This window comes from Prinia subflava, chromosome 17, assembly GCF_021018805.1.
Source record: "Prinia subflava isolate CZ2003 ecotype Zambia chromosome 17, Cam_Psub_1.2, whole genome shotgun sequence".
In the NCBI taxonomy this organism is placed as follows: Eukaryota; Metazoa; Chordata; class Aves; order Passeriformes; family Cisticolidae; genus Prinia; species Prinia subflava.
In genome coordinates this window covers 11059095-11071684 of record NC_086263.1, presented here as the reverse complement: position 1 = coordinate 11071684, position 12590 = coordinate 11059095, and the positions used below count along the sequence as shown (strand labels likewise).

Genomic DNA, 12590 nt, shown 5'->3' with positions numbered 1-12590 from the left:
CTCCTTCACACATTTATTAATATGATGATGCCTAAAATGGTATCAGTAATTACTTCTATATGAATGAAATTGAATTGGAATGAGAGCCATCTGCAGGAAGCAGTAATTGGCAGATCCATTTCTTTAAGCATACATGACCTAAAATCTTGGTGCAACCTGTGTCACAGGGTATTAGAAGAGGGGAATCTTACACTGCCCTAAACACCTTGATATGACAGCAGATTTTATTATGCAGTGAGAGATAGCTGAATATCTCAGCTAAATCAAAAAAAAATGTGAGTGGGCTGTGAACTGCTGAACACTTTTAGGTTGATCTTGATATTGATATTGTCCCTTTTTAGAGCTCTTCTGCAAAAAGAAGAGTAAATCATTCTGTGAGGTTCCAACTTGGGAGATTCAGATGCTGTGGGGTCTGTGGCACTCTGTCTCCACCTGCCTCTGCCATGCCTGAGAAATGCAGCCATGGGATGTCCAGACTGGGATGTAAAAAATGACAAGGATGTGTCTTTTTGTTTTGGTTTTTTTTTAAGGTTTCTATATATATTCTTGCTGTTGGTCCAGAATAACCACTCAGATGCACTCTAAGAGCCACTTGTGTGATGGGTTTTTGAAGAAAGCTACATTTTCCTGTAGCAAAATTGAACTTTGCCTAACTAGCCAGCACTAAAAATACTTGGATTTCATTTAGAATAAAAAAATATGCAAATGTAATTGCTGCAACAGTGCATCAAGGGCTGGTATCCAAATTAATAAATAGCAGTTCTTCAATACTGTCCTAAGAGAACTCACTTAAGTAAAGGGGCTCAGTAGGAATTTGCCAATCCAATATTTGACAGTTTGACAGTTCCATACCTACAGAACATTTCCCTCAGAGCAAGCCAGCTCTGTAGAAGAGTTACAGGGCAGTGCTGCAGCACAGGCTCGAAGTTCAGCTTCCATTTGAAGGGGGGGATTTCCCCTTTCGTGGAGGGTGCATGGGGGAGTTCCTGGATACCACAAGGGATGGGATTGATTTGAGGCCAGTTCTTTGTCAGGGTTGTCAGGCAAAGGAGAGGACACTGGTGGTGTCTGTTCACAGATGCTACTGGCAGCCAGCCTGCCTGGCCACCCTCCAGGCTGCTGGGCTGGGATTCACCCCTCAGGTTCACTGAGACCATGGTCCACCCTCTGAGCAGCTCCTGTTCCTCAGAGACGTGGGGAAACCCCATGGGGAAACATTCAGGAAGAGGATTTGAATCTTGTGAGGAGGAGAGGCCAGCTGGGCTCCCTGCAGCTGGAACTGGATCTGCTGTGTGCTGAGCCAGAAAGGAAAAATGTGCCTGGTTCTGGGCTGTGGTGCAGGTCAGCATTTGGCATCTCCTTAGCAGAACGAGAGCTTTGCTCTTCCCTGTTACACTGAAGTGCTGCTCTGGACTCCGAACTGCAGAAGAGCAGTTGTTGGCTGTGGAAATCCCTTAGGCTTTTGCAAAGAGAAAAACCACATGGAAACACCCAACCTGACAAATTGGAGACATCTGGGTACAGAAGGGCAGCCCATTTTCAGCAGTGCTGCTGATCAGTGGATTAGGCACCTTCCCAGGGTGCCAGCGTCCCTTTGCAGCCTCAGCGCTTCCTGAAAGAGCCCGTGCAGAGCTGAGGAACACAAACCTTCAGCTCAGTGTAATGAGCAATAAATTGGTTCTTGGGTGTCCTGGCTGGTTTGAAGCAAAACCAACCAGCCAACGTCTTCAGTATCCAAATCCTCCTCCAAGCAGCCATTTCTTCATCCCTCCTTAGAAACTTGCACAGATAAAGTTTCATATGAAATTTGTTTCTCTTCCAGCATTTTTTTTTAGCATCACTATATGGAAAACCATAACACTTTCATACATTTCTTGTGTTTTATTAATAAAACACAAAAGTTTAGGTGTTTGGGGTTTTTTTTACTTTTTGTTTGTTTGTGTTTTGTTTTTTGTTTTGGGGTTTTTTTTTGTGATGGTATGCTTTTTTGTTATGCTTTGTTGTTTGTTTGAACATTTAAAGTTTTAGAAGCTGATTTAAAATTTAAAAAGCAATGAAAATGAGCTGCTCATCTTGAATCTGTGCCTTTGCAGGAGTGTTCTATACCACAGTTGGACATTTTTTGGTGTAACAGTAAGGAAGAATTGACCATATTTGTTTTTTCTGGGTCTGGTAGCATATTGCTCATCTGATCTTCAGAAAGGATTTATATAAATGGACTTTTGCCAACTTTTGGAAAGGATTTTACGTGCAGCTGGCTCCTTACATGATTTTCATACAGAGTGTGGGGCCCTCTTTATCTCCTCGTACCCCCCAGGATGTTCTTCATGGGAGGGAGACATAACAGTTGTTTTCATTTTCCCTTTCCCTTAATTCTGGTTCAGGCATCAGTGTGACCAGAATTAAGTGCAAGAAAAGATGGACATCTGGAGAGGAGATGGAACTTTGGGATATACTTGGTTGTATATTCCTTGCATGAGCAGAACAGATTGGCTGTGAAGGGCTCAAATTCTATTTTTTATTCTTCTGTGATAATTCAACTCCTGCTTTGTGTTCTTTTTATGAATGTATGTAAAATAAAAAGCACATTTAGCTTAGAAATAACAGTAATAGTAGCTGTGGGCTTTCAAGCTTGACCTTTTTGTTATTACTGAAAACAACAGCAAGATCTCAGCACGTTATTATTGCTATATATATTTTTTTTTCAAATCAAAATGCAGTTTTGCTGCAGGTGGGCTAGTGCAGATATCAGCAACTAAATAACTATATCAGGAAAATGATTTTTAAAGAAATTGTAATGGGTTTTTTCCCTGGTTGAATGCTGTTGGCATTTGCAGGTGGGTTGGTGCCTATGAGAAGCTGAATCACAGTGAGGCACCCCACGTGTATTGCACCAGATGTAAGAGACAGGAGCTCTCCTCACGACCTGCTGCATGGTTTTGAGGCATTGTTATAATTTTCTGGGTCAACTTTTCTTCCCACCTATCATCTGTCTCATCTGTTTATACTTGAATCTCTTCAAGGGAACGTCTCATGTTGCGTTTGAACAGAGCCTGTGGTGGGGGAGGAAGAGGATTTCTGGCTTGGCTGAAGCTGCAGGGTGCAAACATAATATAAAACCTTACAAATAATGGCAAGTGATAAAAGTACATAGAATAAAAGATAAGCTGTGATAAACATTTTATGTAGATCTAATCAAACTTGGCTTTATGGCACAAAGGCCCCTTCCTTTCATTTTATAAATACTTTCTAAGAAAATCCTGTGACCTGTTTGCTGCAGATACAATCAGATACAATCTGTCCTAATACTGGGCATCAGGACAAAAATGGGACACTTAAAAGCACATTTATTTTTTCCTGCATGTGCAGTTCCTAAATTTAAAAAAAACTTCCTCCTCTTGCCTTTTCACAAGTCTATAGTCATTATACTGTGTCTAAACCAGATGGAAGAATATATTAAAAAATGCTTTTAAACCACAGATTGAAAAATGGTGCCAGGATTTTCAACCAAAAATGTGGCACTGTTTCTAAAATCTGTTGACAATTTTAGAAAGTTTTCTTTTGGCAAACGAGCTCCATTAGTGTCTTTTCTTTCTTCCAGGAAAATAAGAAAAACCTTTATCTGAGTCGTAATTTAGTTAGATTCCAACTTGAATTTGAGAATATCAGCATAAATATATTAACCTTCTTTAGGGATTGGAGTTGGGATGTAAACAGACTCATCCATAACATGAGAAAAACACATTTAAAGGCTATACTTGTCTCTTCTGCCTGATATTGGATCTGTGCTTCCAGGATTTTAGCTACAGCCATTCCAGTCCAGTCCCAGAAAATCTATTTAGAATTTAAATTTTGGCTGTTCTTTCCAAATGAGGACAATCAGCGTCACACACACTTGAATTGAGATTTCTTCTTATATTACACTGAGCAATGAAGTTCACCATGAGGCAGCTTTCTAGGCATGCAGTTCTGTGTGGAACACCAGACATTCAAAAAACATCTTTGTAAAAGTAAATCCATTTTTAAATACCCTTGAGACAAATAGAAGGAACTCTGAATACCCCCAATAAAAATAAACACTTTTACATTTCCCTTTAAATAATTGTACGTGTTATAACTGGAGAAAAAATTATTATTCCTACTTCACTATATGCACTATAAGGGCACATGTTAAACTTCCATCCACATCCATATATTTTTTATATATATCCATATAAAACCTCCATCCATAAAATGGCTCTTCTCCCACAAGAGTGAGCTTATGCCAAATTTTTGCTCCCTCTGTGCTGCTTCCAGGGGTTCCAGGGAGGCTCTTTGAGGTGCAGCATTCCCTGCTCACCTGTTGGCCAGATGTGCATCGAGCTCACCTCTGGACTGACCTGATAACAACGTTCAGAGTTTCCAGATTTGGGCCTTACAAAGGCAGTGAGTTCTTAAACACCAGTGCATGGGTTTTAAAGAGGCTGCTATTGTATGCATTGCACTGTGAAATATTCCAGCAGATCCCTTGAGTGCCAAGTGTTTTCAGCAAGACTTTAAATATCTTTAAGGGAGTTTTTTGGCGTAAGGTTGTTCTTTATTGAGGAAACACCTGTTATCCACATTTTACAGGTAGGGTGGTGAGCTCAGGAATTATGCTGTTTGCAAAGAGTTTGGGGAATAAAAGGCCTAACTTGATTCCTGCAAGCCTTAATTGTGTGCTGTAACTCCTCTTTGGCCTTCCTTAGAGGGGGTTTGTGGAAGGACACAAGTGGTCCTTAAGGACAGGTTGCAGAGTGTGAATAACTGGTGTATCAAAACAGAAGAGCACCCAGAGATGAATGAGGTGGGAAGAACATGACCATTTCTGTGGAGTGTTGTAGAATGCTGCTTTTTATGTTTTCCATAGATCTTTTCAGTGGAGCCCTGACTTTGGTGCAGACCCATGGCTCTGTCCCTCCTTTGAGGGAAGCCTGGGAATGTCAAACATGGGATAAATCACAGGAGAGTTGCAGGAGGCTGTGCTCTGAGCTGGTCCTCAGGGCTGGAGAAGACTTTCACGTCAATTCCCTGATGCTAAACCTGGGCTTTATGCTGGAGAAATCCAAATTTGGTGGCAATCTGCTTTTCCTTGGATAGATGCTGAGGCTGAAAGGTGTATCCGGGGTGGGCTGCACTGCCAGGGGCACTCATCTGGAGTAGTGGATGTAGGTGAGGTGTCCTTGCATCTGGCACACAGCAGTGCTCTCATATGCTCTGGAAGGTGTCAGCAGTCACATCCTTGTCTGTTTTTCTGATTTCTTGAGATTGGTCTCCTAGCCAATAATCTTTTCAAGTTGAATCAGTAAAATGGTTGATTCTCAGCATTGAGCTTTTCTGCACTCAGTGATTATTTGCCAGTTGTGACAGCTCTGTGGAGTTTTGTCCTGGCCAGAAGTCTCAGCAGATGCATTGTGTTGACTTCCTGAATCCAATTTGTAACAATAATGTTTTTTTCATACTGTGTTTCTGGAACCAATTTGCCTGCTTTCCCTTCCCCATCTTCCTTCTCCCGGGACACCCCAGCGAGAGCTCTGCCCTGCATGCCCCCAGTCTCCTTCTGTTTGCCTGCTTCCACTGCCTGAATTCCCATGTTTTGGGAAGAGATTTATGGGAGACCACTGTAGACACCGAAAGCCATTTATGAGATAGACTAGTGAGCATCTTGGGCAGCTTTTCTACATGAGATTCCCCTGCTAAAAAACAAAAGCCCAAATGTAAAATTTCCTAAGCTGCTTGATTTATTTGATTCATTTCCTACATCTATTCAATTTCAAAGCCGTTTAGGAAGATCATTTGCACAAACATTTAAGTTCTCTTTAACTAAAGTCAACCAATGTGGTTTTTCAATGAGCTGGATCTCATGAGAAGGATTCAAACATTATCTGTGTAAAGAAGGCAATTAGTGTTTGTACAATATATTGAAAATTAGCCCGAGACACACTGGAATAATACATGTTTTACACATGTATATTTTTCATGCAATTCCATGGTTTGTACTAGATCCTGACATAGATAATTCCAGAGGCTACCAAATGAATTCAAACTGTGAAAGAGGTTGCAATTAGCTATAAAAAGAAAGGGCTTAACTGTCATGTAGTTGATTTTGCTCTGTATATTTGGTCACTCGAAAGAAAAGCCTTTTCTCCTGCTGTAGTATGTCAAGGAAGCTTATCTGCATGTAAACAGCAAAATGAAACCTCTCTGGTGTTGTAAGGGGTTGAACTTCTCTAGTTTAGAAGTTGAGCAGTTTCTAAAAATGTACTAATGATGTCATCCCTATAACAGGAGATAATCCTTGCACTTTGTCATGGAGTGATTCCATAGATTTTAAAGCTGCCACAGGAGTAGGAAAAAGCTGTCATAATCATAGGAATCAGTGGAAAAGTTTTGTTTTAATAACCGTTGGGGGAGCAACTGTCATGTTATCTGCATTAAAGATTGTGCCCCCATTATCAGGAGTGTTTTGCCCACAGTTTGATAGGAATTCGGGTCAAGAGAAGGACCATTTTCCTGAAGGGAGAGAAACAGGCATTGATACAACCATGGTTGGAGTACCAGTTAAAAACTTTGGAGTATTTTCTGAAAATAGGAGTACACCTATAGCTATTAAGGAAAATACTATTTTTTCTTGTTGTAATAATTTAGTGCTTAATTCTAATAGGACAGATCATAAACCAAAAGAGACAGCATGTGAGGCTCTGGTGCTGTAATGGACATAAATGTTTCTGCAGTTGATTATGTTAAAGTATTTGCTGTTTATATGAATTATTGTGGTGTATATAGAGCAGAACCTTTCAGGAAGACAAACTAAAACTTTTGTTTGTTTCTGCAAGAGAATTCACAGGAGTGAAAGTCCATATGGAGTCGGATGCAGAAGTACAACTCGCCTTAACATGTAGAAGTGAGCATATGGTTTTGGTAATAGGTTAATAAGAGCAATTAACCTTATAGTGCACTCATTTGTTGGTCTCAGTTGTTTATAAACTAGGTAATAAAGATATTTTAACATCCTATAGTTTTATAGGAGATTAAGTGAAATCAGGCTGTATTTTTCAAGTTTTAATGCCGACAGTACTCAGGTGACACTGTGATAGAAACATTAAATCAGCAGAGTGGAAGATTCAGAGTACTTCATGGTGTGTCCAACCAGTGAATATCATCACAGATATTAAAATATATAAAGTAGTTTAGAGAAATACAAACATATGTTAAAGGTTTTCATTAGCAGAGGAACTCTTGTCCCAGGATGCAGTCAGAGATCTGTCACTCAGTTTGTTCTTGTCACCTTACAAAGACTGTAGTGTGAACTGTTTCCAGGCTTTATTTACGTAGAAAAAGAATTTTAAACTTACCTTCTTCTTCTTGAGGATGAGCCTCATGGAAGAACACACTGAAGAATCAGCAAGCACTGTCACTGCTTTATTTTGTTTGTTTTGAAGGACTTCCTGCAGAAGTCTCAGTTTCTCTGTTAGGATCTGCTGTGTTTGCCTGGCAAACAGAATCAGTGGGTACAGATGAGCAGGTTGGTGTTGGCCCCACAAACTTCACCCACGAGAAAAGCCATTTTTACTTCATTCTGTGTTGGCTCCTCACACTTCAGGTGGTGTCATTTGCTGTCCAGTTGGGCACCTTGCTGCAAAGACAAGTGACACCAAGGGTTGTGTCATTTTGTTTTGTGAGTATGTTGGGTTCTAGGCTGCTGGTGATGGGAGAAAGGATGGTTTCACCATTACAATAATATTTTAGTTAATTCTATAACTTGTTTCCGTCAGCTTTTTGGCCTCTGCTTTTGTGAAATATTTGTTTTGCAAACTTTTGCGTACTTATTTGGCTACTGTATTATTATTCCAAAAGAGCCCTCTAAATCAGCTCATCTCCAGATTTAACTCGAGCATGTAAAGGATGATACATTGTGGTTATTGGTTTTGTCTGTCTTTCCTGATTTAATGTTAATTGTCTGATTTTTACCTTATATTTTTGGTTACATTTAGCTGATAACCCAAATGAGCTGTTGATTCTTTTTCTTTATCATGAATTTGAACATCAAGATAATAATATCTTTCTTTAGGTTTTCTTCAGAGGCTTCCATGAAACCTTTCTATACAAATTTGTGGTCTCATTTTTTTCTCTTTCATTGAATTGACTGAACAATGTATTTGCTGGTGCAGCATTCACCAAAGATGAGGACTCTTTTGCTTTATTAGACTTGACAGTGTTTAAACAATACTAATTCTCATACCCAGCTGGCTTTTCAGCTGATTTCTGTGCTCTCTGTTGCTGTGTAAAACAAGCTGGAGCATTAATGGCATCTTGCACGCTACCCTCTGGAGACCTACTTTTCTTTAGAGAAAAATCAAATAAATGTGAATGTTTCTGGATTTTCTCCTTATATTTTTTTCTTTCTTTTCAAATGATACTTTCGTGTACTGTCAGTTTTTGTACATGTGGCAATACTCATTTTCAAGCACATAATTTTAAAAAGAAGTCTTCATTTTATAGCTAGATTTACTGGTTTGCTTATTTTTTTTCTAGAAATAAATGCCTTCATCTAAACCAGAATATACCAGCTTTAAAAACATGTGCTATTTTAACCCAGCTAAAATGTTGTATATTGAACATGTGTTTGCTAAACAGCCAACGAACATTTGCAGATGTTAATCATTTGTTCAGCCTCTCACTTTCAACAGTATTGAGTATTCTTCATGGGAGAGAGAGAGACATAAAACCCTCATTTTCCTAGCCTATAAATATAAATATTTAAGTCATGTATTTAGACAAGCCCAAGCCTTAAAACATTTGCTCCTGAAGGATGAATTTTGTCTCTTCTAGAACAGCCACCTATGACGGGCTGCAGCCATTGCTGAGGTGACCATTGTAGCACGGGTCTCTCCTTCCAGTCCTTCAGAGGCTGCTTAGTTTCATATAAATTTCAGTTAATTGTGAAATAGCAACTTTTTGAAACCCAAACTTCATTCTTGTCCCCTGCACCTCACCAAATACTCGGCCCTGCAGCAGGGGTGAGGATTTGGGGTGCTCCACTGTCCTGGTCAAATGAGGGCAATGACCTCTCAAAAATGACTGGCCAAAGCTGGGGGGTAAGATTTGATATTTAACTTCAAGGAATCAGTGCTTTCTGAAGAAAATTTACCTTCTTGGCTATAATATCTTCTATAATTTTTTGCACAGAGGCCAGGTGGCCCTGTACAAAATGTGTGCCAGTATCTGTGTCCCACAGTGCCATGACACTCCCTGTTGTGCATACAAAGTCACTTGGAAGCATTACAGGGAATATTTTCTAAATAAAGAATGTTTTGATATCACAGTATTTCATTTAAGCATTTTTTTCCCTAATTTTCTACAGCTGGTCTAAAACCCCAGAAGAATGGAAGTTTCAAAAGACAAGACAGACGTGGCTTCTCCTGCACATGTATGATAAAGAGAAGGTTTGTATTCATGCTGCTTTTTCTCAGAACAAATATGATACAGTCTTATAAATGAGTTATAGCTATTCTTTATTAACCAAAACTTCCTAGTATTAGCCATGCACTTGTCTCATAATTTTTAATAACTTACAAATTACTTTGTTTTTAACCAAGATGCTGAAGCATTTTAATTGCTTGTCATTGATCTTTTTATTTTGTTGGTGATCACTGTCCTGTGTATGCTAGATTTTTATACTTGATTTATAGAAAGCATAAAGAGAGCGGATTCATTATTTATTTAAATCTGGAGTTTACTGAGAATTTGATTCATATCCTTAATTTGAATTTCCTAATGTGGAACCCAATACTGCAAACCACAGTTTTCATATTGTTTCAGATATCTCTGGCTCCAGAGAAGATGTACAGCCATATTGCCAAGATGTTAAAATAGCTCTCTCATTTAAATCTAAGTGAAACCTGATGTTGATTGTGAAAAGCATAAAGTATAACCAGAAGCCAGGCTTGAATCCATACTGAAATACATTCATTTCATAACTTAAAAAACAACATAAATTGAATTTCCAATAAGTATCTGACCATTGTGGTATCAAATTAGGGCGTCAGGTCATGCATTTTGTTGTGCAATAGAACAAACCTCTGCCCAGTTGCACAGTGCCTCACTTATTGGTTCATTGTGTTGACATTCAGTTAAGTTTTGCTGATTTTTTTGTGTGCACTTGAACATTTACTCATACCAATCGTCCTGACCCAAATTAGTCAGCAGCTCTTATGCCAATCACCTGACATTGGGTGTTACCTTTTTAGACAGCCAGATAATTAACAACAGAGTTTCATGAAGGCAAAAATGTTCACATGGTGTAAATACTTTAAAAAGATGGGTTCCAGAATACAAATTTGATTTTGGTTTCTAGGTTGTTTGATCTGTCTTCTGTTTTTTAAGCTTCCCCATTAAAGTCTTTATCAACCTTTCCAAATCAATGTATGCTCTTCAAAGCTACCTAGAAATTGTTTGGCAGGCAGAGGGATGTTTTTGCCTTTTTTACCTGTTTACTTTGGGATTTGTGTTGAAATATACTGGGACACAATGAACTGTAGGTAGCATTTGTTTTATGTATCAAAACAGAGTTTAACTCCTTATTTCTCAACACTGAAAGTTCCTTTTTCTTAAAATTCTCATGGAAGTGCTCTGATTATTTAAATTCACACATTTTGTAGTTTAATAATCAGAGGAGCATTGAATATGAGCTTCAGAGAATGATTAACATCTGCACCCAGATTCAGTGAATTTAATAGAACTGCTCAAGTGCTTATAATTAAGCATATGATGAAGTCTCTTTCTTCATCAGGACCATAGGGAGGGCACACCCAGCTTCTTTTGAATATTTTTTATACCCAAATTCAGCTTCCTGTCCATTACAGAATAAAATCTGTTGGCAATCCAAGCATGACTAATGTACAAAAGGAGACATAAGTTTCTTTTCTTCCTAAGCCACATCTTTGATCTCATGGTGTCACTTGGGTGCCTACTGAAGAGCCATGCAAAAGACTGAACTGAGTTTCCTGTACTGATAGGCCTCTTTCTGTAAGAAATAAGTTGAGGTTCTAAAATTGTTTGCTAGATACATGGTTTTTTTAAGCTCCTTTAAAATCCATCTGGTGGCTGGCTAACAACTTCCAAGCCAGGCCTGTGTACCTATGGTGTGGATCCTTCTCCAGCACCTAGGATAAAATAAACACTAGGTCATTTGTTGGTCTTTTATCATCTGGCACAGCATTTTTAGGAAGTTACTAGATCAGTCTTGGGTTTCTGGACTTTAGGGCATGGTGGGGTTGCTGAAGCTTCTTTAGAAGGTGACCCAAAATGCATCCTGGCAGCAATGAGCTGAGGTTCTCTCTGCTGGTGGCTGTGTTTGCTTTGCAAAATACGTGGGTGTCTGCAGGTCTCCAGGTCTGAAAATGCAGAGTGTCAGAGGATAATTTAAAAGTGATGACTGTTCTTGTTCTGGTACTCTTTCATAGTATTTCCCTCGTTTTCCTAACGACAGGAGTTATTTCACTTGGGATTATTTCCATATTAAGCAGCTCCATTGCATTTTAGGAAGTTAGGACAGTGGCAAGATTGGTGTGTGAGAGAGAAAAAGAAACAAGAAAAAGGTCAAAACAGTTTAACAAAAGAATAATAACAAAATCCCATAAGCCTGGCTTCAACTTGCAGAGCCGTGCTGAGAGATCTTGATCTCCAGTTTCAAACCAGCCTTGAACTGACCTTGGAATAAGGATTGTGTTCCTCCTTGGAAAACCTCACCAAGACCTCTGAAATTACTGCTTTTGTACTACTGTATTTGAAGAATTAAAATTTGGATTTCATTAACTTTCCTCGTGTGTTCCAGTCCTTGCTGTGGCTCTACTGTCTGTGTAAGTCAGGAGGAAATAGAATCTTACCTTGCCCAGGGGGTGCTGTGTTGTGAGCTCCTAATGAAATAAACCTCAGAGCTGTGTTATGTTAAAGGGAAAAATCAGGCTATTTGAACACTGGAACACCCTTAGGGCCAAATGCTAAATGTTTTCTAGGCTTCAGGCAGCCTCATGTTAAGTCTGCACACTTAGGATTTCTAAATTTAGAGCAGGCTTTCAATTGCCCCCTCAAGCATTTTGCTTAAATGTTACATTAATAACTACTTCCACAGGTATGTCTATGCCATGCACTCTGAGAACAAGAATTGTAAATTACAGAGATAATTTGGCCAAGGTTTGAAACTTGGAGATGTTGCTGACTTTAAAAGCTCAGTACTGAGTATCTGCATTAAAGGAACAGTCACACTGGGATTGTTTATGTCTAAATGGGTTCATCAGTTATTAGTACCAGCTTACTGTGAGTGAAAACTTTGAAAAATATAGATATTTTTCATTGTGTTTGATTTGTATAGTATTGCAACGCTTCATATATCATCCATGTCACTCTTAGTCATTGTAAAATTAATATTTCTTTAGTAACTGCATTGTTTCTTTAATGCAAGAGTGTTTGTGTGAAGAATTAGAAGGTTTTCCATAGTGTACAAGTTAAGAGGCTGAACAGAGACTTAAGTTTTGATTTATTGTTTTGTAATACTCCTAATTGATGAAGGC

At 38.9% G+C, this 12590-nt stretch overlaps 1 protein-coding gene across 4 annotated transcripts in view; it reads left to right on the top strand.

Annotated features, from left to right (window-relative positions):
- Positions 1-12590, top strand: part of C17H7orf50 (chromosome 17 C7orf50 homolog) — a 118314-nt gene that overhangs the window by 104165 nt on the left and 1559 nt on the right. For all 4 annotated transcript variants that reach the window (XM_063413991.1, XM_063413993.1, XM_063413992.1 and 1 more), the window contains one exon: positions 9383-9464. In XM_063413991.1, the coding sequence (XP_063270061.1) occupies positions 9383-9464 (82 nt within the window). The remainder of the gene's footprint in view (positions 1-9382; positions 9465-12590) is intronic.